Here is a 24,688-nt window from a genome sequence, read left to right on the forward strand (position 1 = left end):
ATTTTACTTAAGTATAGTACTTGTGTAGGATACGTGAATTTTGTAACTTTCATCACTTAAAAGGGCATATTTTGAAGTAGAAAGAAAACGTGATATAGTTATCTCTGCCTGTCCTACAATTACACTGATTAACATGAAATTGTGTAAGTAATTATTCGTGTATTTATTTATTATGAGACATAACTGACATGGCTATATTCTGTTGGTAACAAATACTTATGTTGCAGGAAGCTACCATGAGTTTCCATACCTCTGTATATAATAATGAGTTAGAGCGCCCCCTGGTGGATAGGTCACAACTCTTTAAACATCAGTCATCCTCGCTGACTTGGAATCTGTTTCATCGTGCCTCTACTGACGGAAAAATCCCTGAAACTGACCGGAGAGCAGCTCAACTCTAAACAACGGTCTCACCGATGCATCTTCTACCGGCAACGTGGCAGCACTCAGCTCTGCAAAGTGACACTTTCTCCACATGAAGCCTTCTATCCCAGGACAGGGTTTTATCATGTGAAAGTAAAGCAGAACTGCAGACAGTGTTCTGTGTGAGTGATCCTGAACATGGACGTGATTTCCTCTTTAGCAGCCGTCAGCTGTCAGAGTGCTCAGGGCGGGCTCCTGTGTGTACTCACAGTGCAGACACAGCGGACATGAAGCATTCTGCACATTCTAACCCTGTATGCTCTGATTTAGATTTGAAAGGTACGTTTTTTATTCATTGAGTTGCTATTCGTTATACTTTGTTCGCACTGGCTCCTGTTCAGTGTTGTTGGCTCGCGGCAGTGGTGGAAGAAGTACTCAGATGCTTTACTTGAGTAAAAGTACCTTAAATGATTGTCAAAATATGTCACGACAAGTATACTCCTGCATTCTAATCTTACTTAAAGTTTTAAAAGTAAAATAAATCCAGCACAATGGCCTTACTGTGTCTATATAATTATATATGTGACATTTCTAGATAATATTGTTGCATCAAGTAGCATTTTATTAGATAAACAAAGCTCTGATTGACTTTTTGTAAAATATTTAAATCATTTGAATCTTTAGTGCCTTAAAGAATTATAACACTAGTTTAATCTTCAGAGATGATTATTGTTAAAATATGTTAAATACATGTTGTGACTAAAATTACAGTATTCCCCTTTTAAATGTAGTGAAGTAGAAGTATAAAGTAGCATACAATGGAAATACTCAAGTACAGTTCAATTCCCTCAAATGTTAACTTAAGAACAGTACTTGAGTAAATGTACTTAGTTACTTCCCACGTCTGGCTCTCATTTGTGACCTTTCTCCTGTTGTTATCATGCTCACATGCTATCAGCTCATGTTGTGAGTCTCCTATCGAATGATGTGGTAGCAGCGTCTGTACTTTGACTGCATCTGGCAGAGCTAAAACATAACCTTTTGTGGATTCAACTTCAAAATTCAGGATTTCCTCCACCTCCCATTATTTCCCTCAGTTGTTAGCTGATCCTGTGTGGAGGGGGTCATCATGGATCACAGAGGTCACCCCCGGAATGACTCTGGCCGTCAGTCCCATAGATCCAAAGACAGAGAGGACTACTACAGGTACTCTAAGCAGGACAGGGAGCAGAGCAACACACCAGCTCCCCTCCCCAGAGAGAGGGACCAGCACTGGGCTCAGGACCCCCGCTACAGGGCTCAGTTCAGCAGCCCTCCTGCCAGACCGGAGCAGTATCCTCACAACACCCAGCAGTATCCTTACAGCTATATCCTACCAGAACATCAAAGACCTCAGTCCAGGTGAGAACAGTAATGGGACCTCTCTGAAACTGGGTGAAAAGCTTGATTGATTTAGATTTTCCTTTATTTTATGGATTGTTCATAAGTGACTGCAACTAGGGAGAAGTTAAAGGGATAGTTTGGATTGTTGGAAAAGGGGTTGTCTGAGGTAGCCTTCTTATCAGTAGTCAGTTTATTACTACAGTAGATAAATGTCTATGGGCACATCCATGGATGTATAAAGAGAAATGGTTACAATGTTGGAGGAGGGCTCCATTCATTTCTATGAAAGTTGTGAATTTTTAGGACCTAATGATTTAAAGAAGACATATTATTCTAATTTTCAGGATCATATTTCTATTTAGTGTCTCTACTGGGACATGTCTCCTTGCTTTAATGTTCAAAAAGCTCTTTATTTTTCTCATACTGCCTGTCCTAAGCAACACACTACAGGAAAAATAGGGCCCCTTTAAATGAGGGCTGTTCATGCGTTTGTCCTGGGGAGTTGATTTAGCTAAAAAAAAATTGATCCACCGATTTACTGACATCACTTTCTCAATTTAAGTCTCTGGGGAAAAGTATTTTTGGGCCCAATGAGTCACAGACTGACACATGAGTTGTAGTACCACCGTTTGGCCACTACCAACATTTGCTTCAAAGACCCGTCCTACTGGCCCGGCGCACTTCCTGGGGGCTTCAGCTCACCCCCAGTTTGGTAGAAACAGACAGATGTACCAGCAGGGAAGCTAAGTAAAGTACTGATTACTTTTTAAAGTTTTTTTAGTCCCCTTTAGTCTGGATTCACCCAAGTCACACAACAACCAAAGTTATTAAAATGATAAGGGGTAAATGGTTAAAGGAACTGTTTTTGTTAATGGAGTCTGGTGGCTTTGAAGAGAGCCATAACAGTTTTGGCTCACTGTCGGAAAAGGGCTAAACTTTAACTGATATGAATTTTTTAGGTGTCTAAAACTTGCTGCCCTCTCCAGAGCAGTACATTGGTTAGCTTCCTGTCTGTTTCTCCAAACTTGAGGCGAGCTGACAGCCATCTACTCTGGGTAACACACTGATTATGGATAAGTACCTCATACATCTTTACTTAAAACAATCTGAACTATACTTTAACAATACCAGAATCAGAATCAGAATCAGGTCTATTGCCAAGAATCAGAATCCCTTCATCCCACAGAGGGGAAATTTAAATTAGCTACAGCAGCAACAGAGCCAAAGACAGCTTTACAAAAGAAAATATGCATTTAAAAATTATGAAGATAAAGTAACACACAATTTACAAATACACATCCTGTAGTGAGATATAGCAGCCAGGTAAATATTGCACAGTTATTAATAATGGCATATTTCTGTTTATATATTGCACATAAATTGTTATTGCACAACTATTACATTTTTTGTTGTATGTATGGGGGTTCTACCAGGGGCTATGCTGGTTGTAATATCTGACCGCTGCAGGAAGGAAGGACCTGCAGTGTGACACAGCGGGTGCAGCAGCCTGTCACTGAAGGTGCTGCACAGTGCAGACAGGGTGTCCTGGAGGGGGTGGGACACATTGTCCAGCAGGGAGGACAGCTTGGCTGCCATTCTTCTGTCTCCCAGCACCTCCACAGTGTCCAGAGGACTCCCCAGGACAGAGCTGGCCTTTTTTATTAGTCTGTTCAGTCGCTTCCTGTGAGCAGCCGAGATGCTGCAGCCCCAGCAGGCCACACCATAGAAGATGACTGATGCCACCACAGACAAAGAAGGTCTGAAGGTGTGCCCCCTGCACCCTAAAAGACCTCAGTCAAGTGTCAGTCAAGTTTGTGTTAACCAAGTAGGTTAACACAGACAAGGAATTTGTCTTGGTGTTATGGTGCATACATATACATACATAAAAATAAAATGACTATACTGACAAAATGTATAACACTGATTGCATCAGTGATCACTGATTGCATCAGTGATCACTGAGTGCATGCTTGGATACACCCGTCACCCCAAGAAGAGTTAAATGAGGCAGGGAGGAGCTCTATAGATCACTGTTTCTAGCACCTTGCCCCTCCAAGAAGACATTGAATAAATGCTCTGATGAAAATAGAGGTCATTTTATTTTCAGGTATGGGTATGACTATCCCCCCCACGGCCACTGGGACTACAGAGATCACTATGGTTGCTATGAGCAGGACTACTACAGACGACAGCCTGGACCACAAGGTACAGATGATGACAAAGCTCTGATGTGCTCCCCTCTGTGCCCTGGCAAAACATTTAAAATGATACATGTGTGTTCTCATTTAGACGCTGGTCAGTGGGGGCCCCAAGACTCCTGGAGAACGGGCCCTCCTCATGACAGAACATTCAAGCAGGAACCCTCAGGGAGCGCCTACAGCGAGGAGTACAGGTGAGCCTCATAGCTCTAGTCAACCCTTTATAGATTTATGACTGTCCATTTCCAATTTGGAACCGGTGCTGGTGATATGCAGGATTTGTTTTGGTGTTTTTACCACAAAGCCAATTAATTTGTACATTTTGTCACTTTAATGCTTTGTATACAAATAGGAATTAGTTTGTTAATTGTATAATACTGTTTCTGGGATAGAAAAACAAACTGCTGAACACAAAAAGAGAACAATCGTTCCATTTTTTACTTTACTTTTAAATACTGATTTTTTTGGTACACTCATTTGTTTATGAATTACTCACCCCATGTTACTTTGAATTCTTGCAGAATTGTATTTCTCGCATGCCTTGAAGAGTCCAAACACTGACAAATATCTTAATGAATTAAAAAATAAGGGCTCACAAATCAGGTCCCAAACGCATGGGTTTCAACTGAAGAGTTGTGTGAGAAGTTTGGTATAGTTTTGCTGGTAAATGTTTACTTCAATTCATCATAAATATTCTCAGCTTTGGGATTCTTTGTTCCTCGTGGATGCAGATTTCTTTTCTTAAAGAGTTCAAGGTTTCAAAGAATCAGATTTTGATAAACACATCATTATTTTGTGGGGGAAGTATTCCTTAAAGAAGAGTTAGGATTAGAAAGACTATTCCATAACCTGCAGAGGGGCCCATGCATACAAGAAGTCACCAAATCAGCAATGTGTTGGAAGAAGGAAATGATTAAAATAAACACGGCGAAATGGCTCTTATGTGGGTTTTGTTTTTGTTTTGGTGCCAGTTTTTACTCAGAGAGCGAGCTCTGACAGATACCAGAGAAGTTCGTACATTTACAGCTTGTTTATCTGTGTGCATAAGAGGATTTTATCCTGGGAACTGGGCCGGATCTACCATATGGGCAACCTTGGCAAATGCCCAGGGGATCTGATAGGGTCTCACTACACTATCTATGCTATCAACTTTTTTATTTTTTTTATTTTAGCAATGCCCATGGTTCAGTCAGAGGGAATTAATGAAGTGATCAGGGAAGGAGCTTTGTATACTATAAAGCAGCTGTGTGCAGCATTTACTGTAAGAATCACACACCATAATTCAATAGTGCAGACTTATGACGTGGAGTTACGTGTGCATGCATTTCTATCTTTGGTTGGGGTTGGGGGGCCGATGAGTTTTCAGTGCCCAGGGGCCCCTGGATGTACTAATCCTGCCTTGACTGGGAAGACAGAGCTGCTATACAGTTTAGTAAACCCACATATCCCATGAGTTGAGGCTGAATCATTATGTGTTGTAGCAAAACACAGTAGCTAACCAAATATTTATTTTTCTGAAAATACAATGTTTCTCTCAGGTATGACCCGGGCAGAGACAGCTCCCAGCATTACCTCAATGACTATGAGGATAACAATCCCTCCAGAGACAACGAAGAGCTTTCCTCTTATTACCAGGGGACGTTAGCGAGCTCCAAGAACTCAGGCATGTCCTCCAGCAGCTATGAGCTGAGTCAGTACATCAACGGAGCGGAGCACAGCAAGCCGCTCCCTCAGTCTGTCCTGACAGCAGAGAACTCAGGTGAGCATCTCCTGCTGCTGCTCTCTGCCACAGCAAATAAAATATAAAAGCTATTAGTATCAAGTATATAACAATAATCATGTTCTCTTTCTTTTGGTATGAGAAGTAATTAGAAGACACAAACTTATCACATTAAAGAGGAACTTATAAACTTTATAAGAACCTTTTATCGTTACAACAATATACTATTTATGTTGCTGTTCTAACTCATGTTTTCGTTATTGTTATAACAAGATGTTACAACATACACATGTATTACATAATAACAAGAAACAATTATTCCTTTAAAAATATACAATTATTTTTCACAATATATATATTATAACTTGATCTTATAGCTAGAAAAATCTCTTGTTAGGGCAAGATGTTTTCTATATAATAACAATGTATTTTAACTATAAAACAACACATTTATCATCGCACATGTAAAACAAAAAAATGTTTTGGTTTCAGCACTATTTTATTTATCCGATAACAAAGTAAATAATTGTTATAACAAATAAAGCTTTGTTATTGATATCTCAGCCTATAAAGACATGTTTGATTGAAGAAACAGTGCGGGAAGAACATTTCTTGTTCACACAATTTGATTGAATTCTGCTTCATGTCTGGGTCTGGGTTGAGAAATGGCAAGATTTAGTTTTTGAGAATGATGGGTAATGTTTTGATAAATATGCTTGGGGGTCATTTTCATGTTGTGAGAGGGAAAATATTATACTGTTACAAGAAAACTATATTTTTGAAACACAACAAGGTGAAAATGTATGTTTATAATCTGAAAAACCATCTTGTTATAACACTAAACTTTTAGCCCCTAGACTTTTTTACATTTCTGTTGAAGGACAATACACTGCTGTCATTCTGACACGTGCTTCCCATCTCCTCAGAGCATGTTCCGGTGCCTCAGATTTCCGCTCCTCTGAAGTTCTCCCTCCCTCATGTGGTGGTCAGCTTTGGGCCGGCGGGCCAGCTGATCCGAGTCACTCCGGGACTCTCCACGCAGGAGAACTTCAGCCAGCTGGAAATCCACAGTCTGGAAGTACGTTCAACTCCAGCCAGTGTTGATAAAATGTTCTTCTTAAAGGTCCCCTATTGTGAAAATCTACTTTTTGATGTGTTTTATTCATAATTATGTGTCCCTTCTGTGTAAGCTGATTGGGAAAGTTTTAGGACAAAAGATTCTCTGTTTTTGTTCTGATCCAGCTCTATAAAAACCTGTCTGAAAATGAGCTGATCAGATTTTTCCATAATGTTTTTGGGGTTTGTGCAACCATTAACCACTAACCAACCAAGGTAACATCCACCTGAATCTCCTCGTAGAGCACCTGTGTGTTTTTAAACCAATCACTTCACCTCAGGGGGCGTGGCCAGCAGCAGTTCATTAGCATTTAACGATTCAGACACAGAATCAGCCCTTCTGGAACAGGGCTGAAACAGAGTGGTTTATGGCATGCTACAATGATCTGTTTGGTGTTTCAGCCAATCAGACACCATGTTCGGTATATATCTGAGACCTGTAATATAGTGTTGACAAATAGTATAACAGGAGACCTTTAACATTGTACTTTATTCTAGACTGAAAGAGATTATTTTTGTGTATGTGTCTGCACAGGTCATTCTGGGAGAGACAGAGGAACAGCAGGACATGAGAAACTTCCCAGGGCCTTTATCCAGGTATTGCTATTTTAATGAAGATTTTTAGAATATACAAGGCTCAGCTGTACTGTTTTCAAGTTTCAATGCCCATTTTCAGACAGGTTAATGAGACATAGAGAAATATTCAAAGTGATAACAATATGAGGTACAAAATATTTCATGAAAGATGAACACTAATGACAATATTTGTTTAAATAAGCTATAGTATAAACAATATATTTATTTCAAAAAAGATATAAAAACAATTAAATCAGTTGGCAGTAAAAATGTAAGGGAACACATTTAATGCAAAACAAATTCATACATAAAAACAAGTAAATAATGAACACAATTTGCAATAAAAGTAAGTTGTTTAACAAAACCATATTTTCTGAAACTAAACATGTTCACCATAAAAAGGACCTTAATATGTAACACACCCTTCAGTATACGTTGACTGTCAAACCCAAAAGTATTATTGGTCTTATGATATTAGGTTGATAAATACTATATTTGAATCTTGTATGTACTTGTTTAATGTATCCTTTTGAAGGGAGGACCTGCACAAAGTAGATGCTATAGAGTTTGCCCAGCAGAGGGCTTCTGCCTGTCTGAGTGGGGGGGAGCTGCAGGACAGGAGCTCTGCCACCCTCCTGTGGAACCTGCTCATCCTGCTCTGCAGACAGAACGGAGTAAGTGCATCCATAAAAACAACCATGAAAGTAAAAATCCTGTTTTTTTTTTGTCTAACTAAATGTGCATCATTTCAGCAAATAGTTGGCTCAGACATCGCCGAGCTGCTGGTGCAGGGCTCAAATTCAGACGGAAGCTGCAAGGTTGAGACCCCCACCCTCATCGACTTCAGTGAGGGCACGGATCCAGCTGAAGCTCCGGCTCTCTCAGGAGACGACCTGCTCACAGGAAACAGCAGCAGCCCAAGCTCTGAGGGCTGTGAGAGGGCTCTGCAGAGCTACACACAGCTGCTGCTGGCTGGGAGAAAGAAGGTGAAAAAAGGCGTGCATTTCAAATCCTATTTGTAAATGTACTTAAGGAATCAAGAGTGAAAGTACTCATTGTGCAGATTTTCTTTCAAATTGACACTGTAAACACAGTTTGATGTTGTATCTGGTCAAGGTGGAGCCAGTTTTATTCTTATTTTGTATACTCTAATGAAGAAGGGCTGAAGTATTCTGAACATTTCTTAAAAACAATTATTTTGACTAATTTTGCCATTGCGATATATAGGATGTTGGAGGGAATTATAGGTTCTGCACCATTATTCTCACTTTCTTTATAAAATGTATTGAAATACACTGTCATTTTTTCTATGAAGATCTGTTTCAAATACACAATATTTAATTTAAAGGTCAATGCTGGCCCCGGCCATGGCGCAACTGGCTGGGGCACCTGCAGCGTACTCCAGCGACCCGGGTTCGATTCCCGATCCGTGGTCCTTTCCGGATCCCACCCCGACTCTCTCTCCCACTTTCCTGTCACTCTCCACTGTCCTATCCGATTAAAGGCAAAAAGCCCCCAAAAAATATCTTTAAAAAAACAAAACAAAAACAAGGTCAATGCTAAATTGTTTGCCTATAACAAATATTGAGCCCTCTGTGATTTGGATATTGCATTACACTGAAAACTCTGATATTTTTACTTCGATTAAATGTGTTATGTCAACAGATTTCATATAACTGTATTAGATTAGTTGATAAAGCAATAAAATTAAGTTTAAATAAAAAAACATTAGGTTCAACTTAATATTATTGCTTTCCATTAACCTAATACAGTTATGTGAAATCTGTTAATATGATACTTTTAATTAAAGTCAATGTTTGTTCAGCCCTATAATGAAGGTTAGTCCAGTGACTCCCAACCTGGGGCCTCACATTCAGATAAAACCTCTGAGGGACGTGAAATCCCCTTAGGTGGAACTGACTGGTAACTCATCTGAAACATGACAAGGAACTGAACCACCACTGGCACTGTTTTTTGTATAGGACCGGTTCCTTCTGAAATGAAGTATATTATAGCATCAAAATGAAATACATAAGTTAAAGACAGACAACGCAAAATGTAACCTACAGTGCAGTACTTTAATAAGCAAACCTAACTTTCCCATGTGTTTCCAGGAGGCCCTCGAGTCAGCTATGAGCAATGGCCTGTGGGGACACGCTCTGTTCCTGGCCAGCAAAATGGACAGCAGATCCTACAGCATGGTGCTGAACAGGTGAGGACAGCAGAGTAATCTGAGACATGACAGCTGTGTACACCTCCTCACACGAGCGTCAAGCAGTGAAGAAATACTCCCTCTCACTACATTTAGATTCAATCTGCTTTGCTCGTGTCGCAGCTACACTATTTCAGTCACTTGTTTATCCTCAGCTTCCTGTGTCTGTTTTGGCAAAGCTGACTAAATCACTCGGGCCGAAAACAGGTAAAGTAATATTGCGTGACAATCTGGTTAATTGTTGCAAAAATGACTTTAAAAACCTTTAAATTGGCCCCGGCCGTGGCGCAACTGGCTGGGGCACCTGCACCGTACGGCAACCCAGATTCGATTCTCGACCCCTGGTCCTTTCCGGATCCCACCCCGACTCTCTCTCCCACTTTCCTGTCACTCTCCACTGTCCTATCCGATTAAAGGCAAAAAGCCCCCAAAAATATATAAAAAATAAAAATAAAAAACTTTAAATTGGTATAGTATAATATGTTTTGTATAATAAATATAGTACTGGCCATGCTTTCTGCAAATGTTAGCATTTAATATTCCAAATTATAATTGTGAAAATGGTAAACATTATACCTGCTAGCATGTTAGCATTTTAACGACAGCAATGACCCAAAAGTTTCAAATTCCTTTGTGGAGCTTAACATTTTAAACATATATATTTAATGGGAGCAACTAAAATTAAACGTTCTGCAAAGGCTAATATCCCAGTGTCCGCCCCCCCCCCCCCCCGCATGAAACACATAAATAGACTCCTTTGTTTACTTCTGTAACATAGTGACATCACTATGTAGCCCTCGCGCTAGTATTGGCTAGCACTCTAGCACATTGTACGTGATAGGCTAAGGGGCGGGACATCTCCAAGCAGTTGACCAATCACAACAGAGCTGGCCAGCTAACCAATCAGAGCAGACTGGGCTCTGGTTTCAGACAGAGGGTGAAAAGAGGTGCTGCAGCACAGGCAGTATGAGAGAAATAAAGAGCTTTCTGAACATTAAAGCATGGAGACATGTCCCAGTATAAGCCCCTTTAACAGAAACTCTACCAATAAAGCAATTCATTTCATCATTCCTTGTTTTTCAGGGTTTATCTCAGCCTCTGAGTTATTTATACTTTACAGAGGGGTAGGGCAGTACATCACACGGATAAACACCTTCCTACAGAGTGTAAATTGTCTTGCTTGACGTCTAATAAGATCATTAAGTCTTCTAATCACTGCACAAATCACAGAGGAGTTCATTTGATCAGAAGAAACTGCTGAGAGAGGGGGACGTTAAGGGGGAAGGGGGCACTACTGTCTGCCAGTACACCAAAGTCCCTATAAACTATATCTCTCATGTAACACAATCCATTTTACAGACTATTCTGGCATCAGCAGTTTCTCTGTCAGCAGCACATGTCACGATGGAATGTTGGGGGGGGGTGATTTTTTAATTGTGATTGACATCAACATGGTGTATCCCCTCTGTAGGGTGAAGGAACTGAAGTTTAAATGTATGAGTTGTTTTCCTTTCTTTTCAAAATGTTATTGACATGCATGCATCCTGTTTACCATGGGGCAGAAGGAGATGTATTACAAATCTCATAGAGATGGTGGATCAGAATCACAATCCAGTTTTTTGCCAGGTACGTTTACATATACAAAAAAGAAATGCTAAAGAATTAAACCAAATGTATCCAATATCCATCCTACCAAAAAGGAAGGAAGTTGTTTCCCTCCCTCCCAGGATTTATTCCTACTAACAGAACATCTCTTCTGGGAAAAGGGCATCTGAGTACACGTCTTAGAATCAGTTTAATCTTCATCTTCAGGAGGTGAATAAAGTGATTCTAATCTAATTAGAAGTAGGCACATCCGAATCAGAAGACCTGTATTCGTCCCACGCCGGGGAAATTAACAATATTACAGCAAAGGGACAAGCGAAAAGCAACAAATTCAATAGAGAGGCAAGCACACGTTAATAAAGGAAATCAAAAGTACACATCCATGGAACAGAAATAAGTAGCAGCATTCTAAAAAGTAAGTGAACGAACATATAAAGTACGGCAGGTGACAGTGTAACAGTAATAGTGTACATCTGGCTGTAGATGCTTTTAATGTTGAACAATGTGTTATAATTCTGTAAGTTGTTCTCTGTTTTTATTCTAAAGTGCTATATTTTTTGTCATTAAATCTGCATCTTGTTATTTCTGCTGCTACTGCTGCTGCTGTTGGAAACAACACTCTTGAAAAGAAGATTTTACATTTCAATGTTTTTCCCTGTATAAATGAAGGTTAAATAAAAGTATCTCTTCTCTTTCGGCAGGTTTACAGGCCAGCTGACAGCCAGCGATCCCCTCCAGACCCTCTTCCACCTGCTGACTGGGAGAGTCCCTGCTGCTGCCCTGGTAACACACAGCATACACGCTTCACGTATCCCAAGATGCACTTCTGTTATTATATGACTCAGCAACATCTGTAATTGTGTCTTCTTGGCAAAATAAATGTATACATTAATTAAAGATTTGGTGAACTTTGAGAAAGAGACGTGTTCTAATTGCAAGATAAAACTGTAATTTGGCTTTTCCTTATCTTGATAAAGGCACAGATGTTACACAAAGTATTATTTCCTGTTATTAACTCTTTAGTCAGTGCATCCCCTAACTTCTCAGATATTAAATAAAGGTTATATAACTGCTCCTTTTTCATTATCCGCAGCTGGTATTTGATCATGTTCTGGAATTAAAAGCCAATAAGATAGATATCATAAGCCAATAAGAGTGATGCTCTGTGTGCAGTGCTGTGGCAATGAGAAATGGGGGGACTGGAGGCCCCACCTGGCTGTCCTGCTGTCCAATGAGACAGGAGATCCTGCTGTCCAGCAGAATGCCATCATCACTATGGGAGACACCCTCGGTATGTTCAGATACACTGACTGACTGATGTAAATGTTTCTGCACAGGTATATGAGCTGATTGTTTTGTGTTGCTCTTATTCAGCCTCCAAAGGCCTGACACATGCCGCCCATGTGTGCTACCTGACTGCCGGCGTCTCCTTCGGGGCCTTCCCTCAGAAGGCGGAGAGGATGGTGCTGCTGGGCAGCAGCCACAGGTGAGCGGGCCTGCCCCTTCATGCTATTCATCAGTTTATTTTTTCTCCATGTTGATGGAGATTTAGAATTGAAACAGCAACACATTGTTATGTAATTTCTATAAAATGTGTGTATTTTTAAGGCAATAGCGCGAAGCAATCCATGCAGATGTAATTTTTCCGAATACACTGTACTAAATAGTGTGGCATTTTAAATTATTTATTTTATTGCATAAAGTAATATGATGGTTTTATGCTTTTCTTATGGACTTCTATTTTATGAATTTTTTAAAACATAATATTCTATGATTTATTTAATGATTTTACATTGCATTGACATTTTATATAGCGATTTTATTGCTTAATATATTTTTATATTTGAACTGAACTGTGACATACTGTGAACATTTTATGAATGTGGCATACAATACTATCACTTTGTTATGATGTTGTTTTGCAAAATATACTTAATGTTTTTTTTTATCTTATTCAAAAATCCTACGATGATAAACTGTTACCTTTTTCATAATATGTTTTTTATTGCATAATATGCTATGGCATTTTTTATGGAATACTACACAGTGACATGTTGGGGGAAATATGTTTATGGCTCACTATGTTATGACATTTTTTATGGCTCACTGTTGGTGTCTCCTGATAATTGTTGCTTCCTGTCTCCTCTCCTCTCCTTCAGGCAGTCCTTTGAACACTTTGCCACTAACCTGGCCATTCAGTGCACTGAACTGTATGAGTACTGCCAGACTCTGGGGGGCAAAGGCCTTTCAATCCCATCCTTTCAGGTAGCTCCTATTCACAACACTTAAAAACAAATTGAAAATGTATTTTGTCAACAGATTAAACATGCATTAATTGTATCAGGTTAGTGGAAAGTGATAATATTAAGTTTAAATAATTAGAAATGTGTTGACAACTTGACAATACTTTTAATTAAAGACCCCGTTTCAGTTTTTTCAGTGTACATCTCACTGCATCTATAGAAAGTTGCATAAATAGTATCTTGTTTCTTTGCATTGTGTCCAGGTGTACAAGTTCCTGTATGCGGCTCGCCTGCTGGACTGCGGGCTCTCCTCTCAGGCCTTTCATTACTGCGAGGTGGTGGGTCAGGCCTTGCTCAGGCAGCGGGAGCTTTACTCTGTGCTGACCGGAGAAGTTATTAAGGTATTCACACATCCTCCTATAAACACATCTAATAAATTCTAAATAGATGTACTGTGAGTATGTGTCCTCTCTCCTGCAGCTGTCCGACAGGCTGAGACACTCAGAGGGACAGTTCAATGACACAGGGGTCAGTGGGGCAGGCCAGGAACCCGATTGGCTCAAACTGCTCCGTGCTCGCCTCCACAGTTTACAGGTGAGCCTGTCCAATGCTTCTTTCTTAGGAAAACCTGTTTCATCAAAGAAAAATGTGAGTCAGTTTTGTCTTTGAGGAATTAGGGGAATGTTAAGCGGCCGGTCAGTAGATGTTGGACCGTCCTCAGATTATTTGTATATATTTTTTATTATGAATAATTTGAATTTAGCCGTACATTTATGGTAAACTTGCACATGGTTCCTGCCACACAAGCTACATGTGAATGCTATGTTAGCTGCTGCTGGGTTAGAGTGTGCTTTCCAACCTTTTTCAAAGTACCCACTAAGCCCTGCCATATAAACTCAAGCAGACCCCCGATCAACACTACCCTCAGGTTCCAGTGTGGTGATTTTAATTTAGCATCAATCGGATGTTATTAAGCACCATACACATTTCTTTCAATTGTTACAATATTATTCCTACTGTTAAACTGTCAGTGTTTAGGTTGGATAGGGCAAGTTTGCATATGTGCTACTAGTGGCACAAACAAGATGTTAATATATTCCAGTTAGCTAACTACTATAACTATATTTTTATATTTCGTAAGTCTACTGTTAACTACCTGTAACGGCTAATCAACTAAATAAAATAGAAAACTAAATTTAAGCTGATCTGCCACTGGGGCTCCAGAAAACGAATCCTAGGCGGGTAAAATAATGTCCAATGTCCAGGCAAGAATATCGTTTTGCTCTTTTATTTGGTCGTATTCCAATAATACAAAAATGAACAAGGTTTCAGCGGTGGCCTTTCCTTTGGCCTCTCCTGGTAAAAAAAACTCAAGTAACTATGATGAATAATGATTTATATAATACAAACAAAAACAGCTGGAAAAATAAATATTGAATTAGTAAATAACATAAACCCTCATAGAGCTCCAACTCTACCTTTAAGCTTCTCTCATTTTTAACACTTTATCTTCATGTTACAGCTGACTTAATTTATTTACTGATAGATTTTTTCCGAATGAAGTGTTGATAATTGTTCAAATGAGTTGCACAATAAGAAAGTTTAAAGGGTGGTTTAGTTTCTGCTGGAAAATGGATTTTGCTTTCTTCTATATATAATTTTAGTATTTCGTTCAAAGCACTGCTGCTCCTCATTACAGCCTAACAAAGTGGCTGTTATTTGTCATGTTTACAGTAAATCTATAAAGGTGATGTTTCCATTTCTTATTTTACTCAGACGGGGCGTTTGGACTGCACTGAAACACACCAGCCTGCTCCTGAGGGAAATGCTATGGCCTATACAGGTAAGTAAATGATTCTGTCATCTCAAATGATGCACTGTGTAGTTTCCCTCTGAATACTCTAAAGCAGGGGTGTCCAAACTGTTTCCACTGAGGGCCACATACAGAAAAACATACTAAGGGCTAACCCCCTCACTAGAGGAAGGGGTTTCATTCAAGCTTGTTCTATAAATAAGTTATTTGGCTTTTTTTTTCTCAATTAAGATTTGTTAGAGCATTTTCTTTAAATGACAGAATTTATATGAAAATTGGGCTCATTAACAAATGAAAATGAATACCACTGTGTAATATGCCTACACATATAAAGTACAATATACAGTAAGGCAAGCAGAAGTTTCACGTGTGGGCCATATTCCATTATACTTATAGAATCTGCTGAAGGCCGATTCAAACAGGACCAAGGGCTGCATTTGGCCTCCGGGCCGTAGTTTGGACACCCCTGTTCTAAAGATTCTTCCATTTGTTGCTTTCATATTGATTTTCTTACAGATCCAGACTTTGATGACCTAAACAGTGACATCCAGAGTCCTGAGCCTGAGCTGCTTTACTACAGACGAGATCCAGATCCAGATGTGGATCAGGAACCCCTCCAGCCTCACATTGAGCAGTCAGTGAGGATATGAAGGTGTTGTCGTGGGACGGCAGCGGAGCTCAGGACTGGTACGAAATGTGCTGCATCATGCCTCTGTCACGTCTGTCAGCCACACAGATAAAACTCTCACTGCTCGTGTAAATCCTAACAGACCACTATGTCCCTCCCTGTTCCTTGTCCAGGCAACAGGCCAATTCTCCGATGACAGTCACCCCAGTTTCTGCTCCCCCAGCTCCCCCAGTGGCTGCAAGCCAAGCCTTCACTTATCATAACACAGATAGTGCAGAAGTCAGACCGGCCTGGCCACATTGTGCTCTGAGTAACCAGCCATCAGCCGAGGGTGAGAACCACTTCCCTGCTCAGGTGTTTAAAAAGGGTTGGGGGAGACGGCTTGTTTGTGATATTTTTATTCAACATCTTCTACAGGGGCTGGATCATCCTGTGGAGCGCCCACAGTGAGTAATATTTGATACTACTCATATTAAAAGAGAGGAAGACACACAACAATGTTAAGGTCTTGGTTTGACCTCACTTTTGTCATGTTTTACTGGATTCATACTTTTTCAGTTAAATGATTTGCTAGAAGTGTCAATGTTTACCAATGTTCTGCTGAAGAGAGGCTGTATGAGGCACAGTCAGTGTTTTACCTACATCAGATGGGGGTCTGCACACCCACATTTTGGGGAAATACACATGAGTTACAGCAGGAAGCTAACCAATGCACTGCTGTGGATGGGGGAAACTCCCTTTAGCCACCTTAAAGAATCCATATCTGTTTAAATGCTTGCTTTGTTTAGAATAGTTTTACAGCTTTAGAAAGCATCTTTTCACGAGCTACAGAAAAACTTTTTTCAGTTGTTCCAAAAGAGGAGAGAGTGCATGCCTTTTCATCCGACTCTTTTTTTAAAATGATCATTAGGCCGTTATTGGCTATTGTAGTTGGAAACAATAACACTTCTCAAAGAGCTCTGGTGATATCGCTGTAGAAAATGGAGAGGTTCTATTGGGCCGTATCAGTCTATCATGATCTTAATGTTGGACTAAAACTATCAAAATGACACAGACAGAAAACATCCGCTGATTGTCTTGACACTAGATGTTGCTGTCGGTGGGTGTTGTACTTTACCCAAATGCAGATCTTCCTCCTGCTTTCCAGCAGTCAGACTCAGCAGTGAAGTTCATTCATAAAAGGTGTGCGCAAGAAATCTCCAGTTGGTGCTCATGGTGAAAAAAATCAATTTCAAACCAATAAAAAGCAAGGGGGGGATGCTTCTCTCTCAACAGCGGCGATACGTTGTCGAGATATTGTTGTTATACAAAACTTTAAATTCAACTTCAATAAAACACTGGGAGGAAGCTTTTTTTCTGACAGAAAATAAATACTAAGTTGGCCTCATCTTGCTTTCAGAAAGCCTTTTCTGACGGGAAACTGAAGCTGATTTAAAGCCACCACCTTCCATTTTTCATTTTAGCTTGTAGAGCATGAATTGGTAAATGTTGCTGGTCAACCGTAGCACTGTTAGACTGGTTTCAGATTCAGCAAAGTCACACAATACTGACTAACATGGAGAATGAACTCCTATATTTCCACATTAAACAATACAAAGTACCTCTTTAGGCAATCGATAGGTAAATGTTTCATAAAACTCACCTGTCTGTGTGTTGTTTGTCCATACTTGCCTTTAAGATGGGGTTTCAGATGCAGGAAGTCAGCTTCAGCCAGCAGAGTCAGCAGAGCATCCCCCAGAGTTTAGAGGCCTACGAGGAGAGCAGCGAGCCTCCTAAACAGGTAACTGATACTCCACAGACATTATCCTATCTGTTTGGCTGAGGTCTCATTATCTCTGTGTTTCAATCAGAACACCAAGGCCGGGTGGTTCAGTGGTTGGTTCAAATCCAAACCTAAAGATGTTCCGGAGGAGAGTTCAGAGCGGAGAAGCACAGCTCAGACGGTAGGCATCACGTACATTATGAACATTATTCTATTCAGTTTAACTTTTCTAATCTATGACATATATTGTTCTATCTTTTTTAAGGATTCGACCCCGAGTACTGGCTTCTGTCCCCCTCCTCCGCCTGCCATGGCACCTCCTGGCATGTTTCCATCCCAGCCTTCTTCTCTGCTGGGATCAACCCCTTTTCAAGGAAAGCAGGTAATATGAACAGAGTTTAACTGCTCAGTGTTTTAAAATCTGCTTTTTTATTTTATTTAATCCAACCAATTAAAGAAATTCTGGTTATTGACTTTGCAAAGGAGCTGGGTTTCTTCTGTCTCGCTGCCATAAACACAGTCCAGCGTTTCCTATTTCACATTTGGCTAAAACACAGCCGTGAAATGCAGCTTACATTTTTACTGTAATTGACAACATCCCTGTGGCTTGGCGGACACTGGTGACATTTTACCTCCATTAAGTTAGGCAAATGACACCGTTCTATATACTCTTTTTCACAGGCCAGCAGCTGGGGTAGAGCCCTGTAAGGACCACTAGCCTGGATCACAGGTAAATAAAGTTACTTAAAGGGACAGTTCACCCAGAATCCAAGATGTTTTCCTTCTCTTACCAGTCTTGATATTTATCAATGAAATTATTTTGTGTCAGGTGTAATACTGGAGATATCAGCAGTAAAGATGTGTGCCTTCTCTACAATGTGACTAAATCAAAACAAGCGTATGGTGCTCAAAACACGAATGAATTTTAATAAACAGCAGAAACCGTGACCAGGTTACTAAAGGTAATCCACAGACCTTGTTGACAGTCAGTAATTCAGTAATTAATTTATTTCCTCTACCACACCCACCAACCGTATCACCTCACAGAAGTAAGTGGGCATCTACTCGTCAACTTTAAATTTTATGTTGTGCCGAACCTTTGCACGCTTTGTTCTGCGCAGTTCAAGGTTCAAGGGTTTTTATTATCATGAGCACAGTCGCTACATTGTGGTTATGCCATTGAAAATCTTAGGTCCCAAGCTCCTCCAACAGTGCAACATATTATAAAAGGAAGACAAAATAATAATAAAATAGAAATAATAAAATAAAACTAAAAAGTAGTGCAAAATGAATATTGAATAGAATATAAACACAATAAGCTAAATTATGCACGATGAAAGTGATCAAGTATATGCAGGATTCTATGAACATGTAGTGAAATTAAATATACAATAACAGAATGTAAGCGTTAGGATTAAATAGTTTACAGTGATGTACAATTAAATACTGTAAGTAATACGGTAGAAAGAAACTACTTCCTACATTAAGCTTCCCATAACAAGGTCTGTGTATTACTTTAGTAATGAAGCCATGATTCCTGGAAAAAGCAATTGTTGTTGAGTACATCAAATATAGTTTTTACTACTTTGAGCACCACCAGTCGAGTAAAGCCTAACTTTAGGCTTTACTCGACTGGTTATTTATTAGAGAAGACTGACTTATGACAAACACAGCAACTCGCACAAAAACTATCTTGATGGATTAAAAAAAGCACTAAATGTAATAGGAAACATGTATTTTTAATAACATGTGAACCATATTAAAGAATAATACCCCTTTCATTTGTTCTTTTGTGTTTGTAGGACCACTGACTTCATGAGAACCAAAGTGTGCTACCACTAACAGTGCCTTCATGTTATTAATGAGAGTTTCAACTGAATTTAGGTAAACGCCAACAAAAAAAATCGGTCATGTTCCCCCCGTCCACATTTTCTTTTTAGGCGTGCCTGTTAAACCCCCACAGCCTGCTCACCATCTTGTTGTGTAGGACACAGGAATTCTCCTGAGGAAATGTCGTAATAACTCATATTACAGTGAGGAAAAACATTAGAGAGGTGTAAAAGCTGACAGAAGGGAAAACTCCGGCGGACCGGGACCTATTTCAGGGAAGGGATATCTTAATTGACCCAATAACCATTTATGTATTATACGTAATATGACCAGGACAATCGATGCCAGCATCACGCAGTGACCGTCTCCTCCGTATCTGCACATCCAATGACTCTCATTACTCAACATAAGAAGTAACTACATTTAAGTTATATTGGGAAGTATAAATCCATCTGTCCATCATCTTTACAGTTCTATAGGGAGTACTAGAAAAGTATTTCACACTATAAGTAAAAGTCCTGCATTTAAAACATACTTAACTAAAAGTATTACAAGCACAATGCAATAGAAGTACAGAGTAAAATGTTGTGCGAATTTCAACTCCTTAATATACTTTTGGCTAGAATAATTCACAGCATATTCTATGAGATCACCATATTATTTTGTAGCTTTATTGCTGTCCTGTGAGAACACCCCTATATTCAGATTTGTGACGATGCATTTTCCAGCTGATTCAAGATGATTAATAAATAGTTTATAAGGAGAGTTAAATATTGAGGAACACTATGTATTTCATGAACATTCACCCAAAATGTAGAGACGTTGTTGAATGAAACCTGAACTAAAGCTGTCAGACAATTGTAAAAGACACAATATCTTACTCTAAATATAAAGTTGCATAAAATGGAAATACCTCAAATTAGTACTTAAGTGAAGCATTTTAGGCAATGTATATTCCACCACTCTATTTTGACGATCGATTTTCTATAACCTTAAATAAAATTACCCAATGACTAAAAATGCATTAATGCAGATTAGCTCATTAGCTCAGATGGTAACTCAAAAACAAAAACTATGCAGTGGTCATTCATTATCCTCACAAAAGCAATGTTTAATCTTCCACGGTGATTAAACAGAATTGCCATGCTGCCTAATTTAATGCACATGTATGTATGAACATTATTTGATTGTGTTAAGGATCTGTAAAGCAGAATAGCTCGAATTATATGTGGCATATACAGTACACAACAGAAATAGACTTGTCATGGTGCCAAGATGGATGATACCACATGTTGTTAGGAGGAGGGGGGGTGGGGGGGCTGGGGGAGACCTCTGCCAGGCAAACACCCAACATGCCCCACTCCCCCATCACAACCAGCCAGGAGACAATTATAGGATTGAACTGTTTACAAGCTGATATTTCCTCTGAGAACGAGCTTCATTTTTAGCCCTGTTTTTTAATGTTTGTGTGAAGACAAAGCTTAAAATGTATATAAAACACACAGTAATATATGATTTGGAATATTTTAGAACAAACTTTTTATGACTATCACCATGTATACATATCTGGATGTAACTGATTTGTTTTACTTCGATTCCTTTGGCTCTGTTTTATGTATAACAGAATACAGTATGCTTTTGTTTGTACAGGCAATGGATTATTTACCCGTTTATCAGTGCAATTCTGCCATAAAAACATCACGCCAGACCTGTTTCCAAACGTGTCCTCAAACTTAATGCAGAATAAGTGACAACACAGCAGGTGCCGTCTCATTTTACTATCAGTCATTGGGAGCAAAGTGTAAGTGGGCCACAGAGGCCTGGAATCCAGGGCACACAGAGAGCCAGGATGTGAGGCCATTCTTACCACCTGCCAATAATGTGTCAGAGTATAAACACATTTATAATGGATATCTTTATTTTCAAAGCCCTCCTACAAACAAAGCATGCCTGTTGTGCCTGGAAATGTGATTAAAAAGAGCCAAAGATTTACACCTGGCATCACCTGTCTACTGAAACTCATACATAAACAATTTAACAATTACCCTGCATTGAGATACTGCCAAAGACAAAAAAGGAACATGAGGACCAGATCATTTACATAGCAGCCTGGTCTATTTATGTGGTCAGTAATGTGTCTCAGGAGTTACGACTGGCCTATATCCATGCTAGAGATCTTTATGCAGATATTGCTGCTTGTGCGTCAAGCAAAATGTCAGCATCCAGAACTCACCAGACAATGAAACATCCTGCATCTGAGAATAAGTGTTGATGTAGCTGTTATTTATCTACAATGGCGAGAGGACATCAAGCTGTCCCTCCATCTGTCAGGACAACATCATGTACAATCTCCCATCATCAATACTGGTGGTCAAAGCTATCATCTACTCTGGCTAATGTCAACGATACTTGAAATGGGTATGTAGATCTTGTGAATGAATCTCTGTTGGATTTTTAGAAATGCAATTGTCAGAACCATCTTTACTCTAATGGATTTTCCAAGGCATCCTACTACAGCACTGGTAGCCATTCATCATGATAAATAAATATACCGCCTTCACTTCATATACGCATAATTGCGGTGTAGTGCACATTTTTAACTATTAGCCTTACATTTAATTCTCACTTTAAAAGTATGGTACTCTAGTAATTATGTTCACATCACTCCATTAGGCCATCAGCTCCAGTGTCAATGTTCAGGACAAATTCTATCTCATGGGAACCAAGCACCGTGGGGAAAGAGGGCGTGTAAGTAAAATCTCTTAAGGCCCCCCACCACGGTCCAATACATTGCTTAGCTCCTGTGCTGGAACTACCGAGTGCCAACCGTCATCTATTTTATGTAAAACACTGACTAGTACCTCATTCAACACCACTTCAAACAATCCAAACTAGCACCCTGACCTAAAAAACGGGTGCTCTGCGGCAGTCAATGGTACTGGCACAGTGGTGGATGTGTACAGAACCCGTTTTTAAACTCATTCAGACACTCTTTTCCCTGTGATTCAGCATATGCTGTGAGAGCTTTGCAGCACACTGGAAAGATCTGTCGCAATCCACACAGACATAGATCCTGCCGGCACAGGTCTGCTCCTGATGAAGCTTCAGTGAGTCTAGGTGGCTAAAGTTCTTGCTACAGCCTGTGCAGTTGTGGGGTTTCTCTTTACTATGCACGTACTGGTGACGAACGAGGCGAGAAGCCATGGCGAACGCCACGCCACACTCTGGGCACTTGTGGGGCCGCGCTCCGCTGTGAATGGCCTCGTGCTCTGTGAGGTTGGACGACTTAGTGAAGCACTTGGAGCACACCGAGCAGACATAAGGACGAACTCCGGCATGGATCTTCTGGTGCTCTGCCATACGACTGGCCAGAGCGAAGGCTTTCCCACAGTCGGGGCAGGAGAACGGCCTTTCTCCCAGGTGCTTGCGTTCATGGCGCTTCAGGGAGAGGGGTTTATTGAAAGTCTTGCCACAGTGCGTGCATGGGAAAGGCTTGTCATTGGTATGCATGTTCCGCTCGTGCTTTCTCAGGTCAGAGGATCGGATGAAATCCTTGCCACAAGTGTCACAGACGTAGGGCTTTTCACCCGTGTGTGTGCGGATATGCTTGCGGTAATCTGAGGACCAGATGTAGGTCTTGACACAGAAGGGGCAGTGGTATGGTCTTTCACCCGTGTGCAGGCGCTTGTGCTGCTGCAGAGTGCCCTGGTGGGAGTAAGCCTTGCCACATATTTCGCACACGTGTGGCTTGAGGCCACTGTGTGTTTGCAGGTGACTCTGTAGGTTGCAGAGCTTTTTAAAAGCCCAGCTGCAGTGTGGGCACTTGAAGGGACGGTGCTCTTTGTCAACCTCACTGCGTTTCTTCATCGCTGCCAAAAGTCGAGGGATCTTGTCTTCACACTTTTTAAGTAATTTCTTATTTGCATTCTTCTTGTTAATCTTATTTCCAACAACATTTAGCTCTTTGAGTTTAGATGTCTTTTCTTCCTCTGCTGCAATCCTATGGCTCGTGAGGTATTTAGAGCTTTCCTTCATTTGGACAGGATCCAGGAGCGTTTCATTAGATCCATAAATCACATTTTTCTCCATTTGTTTAGTGCATTGTAACAATCCTCGATTTCGGTGGTCTGGAGCATATTTAATTGATTCCTTTCCCTGTGATAGCTCTGCAAACTTCTCCACCAAGGACCACTTTGGTGTTTGAGGGTTCAGATAAAGAATTCCAGTGTCACTGCTCTCTGAGAGTGAGTTCATAGCCCAAATGCCACCAAATGAAGAGTCGGTCTTCACAAGGTGAGTGTTAACTAACTGTCCCTCTGGGAGAGAAGGGGTGACACAGTGCTTTTCTTGGTGCTCCCGGTTACTCCTTTTTTCAACAACTGCGATGCCAGACAGTCGAGGAGAGATTTCATCAGTCATGGTCCCTTGTGGAGTGGAACACAAATTCATCTGAATGTATTTAAAGCTGACTTCTAAACACTATGCCTCCTGAAAAAATAAAATATATAATGCAAGTTATTACCATCCTCATTCAGGCTGAATATAATAGTTTCTACTTCTTAATCAATATAAATGATCATATTAACATGTTCACATACTTTACACATAAATCCCCAAACAAGCCTGTTTACAACTATTTTGCTGCTACATTCACCAGGACCTTGGGTTTATCCTTCACATAACCTTGCATCTTGCAGCTTTGACTTTCAAACGTACTCAAACAGTATTTTACTCCACAGGTTTTCTTAATCTCAGTCATATAAATCAAAGTTTACTTTAGGAATAAAAACATTTCACTGATCTACTCACGCTGCTGTGTCCTTCCGAGCAGCAGGTCAGGTCGAGGGGATGCCTCAGAGTTACACTAGCTCTGGGTCTAGGGTAACACGGAGATGTGGCGTGGTGGTGTTAACGGGCGGAGTCCTGGCTGCAGCCGTCTCTGGGTCAGCATCTATCCTACTAGTCAGCATTGCAACAGCAAAGATATCCCAACAGCCTGGCTCATCTTACCTTTCAGTAGCTTACGGCCCGTTGATAGACAGGGAAGGAGGACTTAATATTCCCGTCAGCCTTCCAAGGCACAAAACGTGCGCTAGCTAAAATAAGAAAGCCAATTCCAACATGTATGCTAACTTTTAGGTTACTTTAAGAGCTATTGGGCGTTTAGTGGGGTTCTTGTTTCCCAATCCTGACAACCCTTACTCTTTAAAAGACAGGCTTATAAACCTTCTGTACAAGA

The 24,688-nt window shown here is 40.3% G+C and overlaps 2 protein-coding genes across 2 annotated transcripts; one reads left to right on the plus strand and one right to left on the minus strand.

Annotated features, from left to right (window-relative positions):
* Nucleotides 1-465: 465 nt before the first annotated feature.
* On the plus strand, nucleotides 466-21,157 carry sec16b (SEC16 homolog B, endoplasmic reticulum export factor). Its single transcript, XM_063892263.1, is given in 26 exon segments — nucleotides 466-702; nucleotides 1,461-1,764; nucleotides 3,854-3,951; nucleotides 4,036-4,138; nucleotides 5,483-5,703; nucleotides 6,591-6,742; nucleotides 7,316-7,377; nucleotides 7,892-8,030; nucleotides 8,109-8,342; nucleotides 9,471-9,568; nucleotides 11,875-11,956; nucleotides 12,347-12,464; nucleotides 12,548-12,659; nucleotides 13,333-13,438; nucleotides 13,680-13,817; nucleotides 13,897-14,010; nucleotides 15,193-15,259; nucleotides 15,746-15,859; nucleotides 15,862-15,916; nucleotides 16,031-16,188; nucleotides 16,275-16,303; nucleotides 17,536-17,637; nucleotides 17,708-17,800; nucleotides 17,885-18,001; nucleotides 18,301-18,349; nucleotides 19,422-21,157. Coding segments are annotated over 24 exon segments (2,811 nt in total). The 5' UTR covers nucleotides 466-702; nucleotides 1,461-1,492; the 3' UTR covers nucleotides 18,328-18,349; nucleotides 19,422-21,157.
* Nucleotides 19,402-24,297, minus strand: znf648 (zinc finger protein 648). The gene is made up of 2 exons (XM_063892264.1): nucleotides 24,259-24,297; nucleotides 19,402-23,937 (listed from the first exon to the last, which is right to left on the minus strand). The coding sequence occupies exon 2, from the start codon at nucleotides 23,896-23,898 to the stop codon at nucleotides 22,432-22,434; it is 1,467 nt and encodes a 488-aa protein (XP_063748334.1). The 5' UTR covers nucleotides 23,899-23,937; nucleotides 24,259-24,297; the 3' UTR covers nucleotides 19,402-22,431.
* Nucleotides 24,298-24,688: the final 391 nt, after the last annotated feature.

This window comes from Eleginops maclovinus, chromosome 9, assembly GCF_036324505.1.
Source record: "Eleginops maclovinus isolate JMC-PN-2008 ecotype Puerto Natales chromosome 9, JC_Emac_rtc_rv5, whole genome shotgun sequence".
In the NCBI taxonomy this organism is placed as follows: domain Eukaryota; kingdom Metazoa; phylum Chordata; class Actinopteri; order Perciformes; family Eleginopidae; genus Eleginops; species Eleginops maclovinus.

Coding starts and splice junctions, on each gene's coding strand:
- znf648 (XM_063892264.1), bottom strand. CDS start 23,898: ATGAATTTGTGTTCCACTCCACAAGGGACCATGACTGATGAAATCTCT.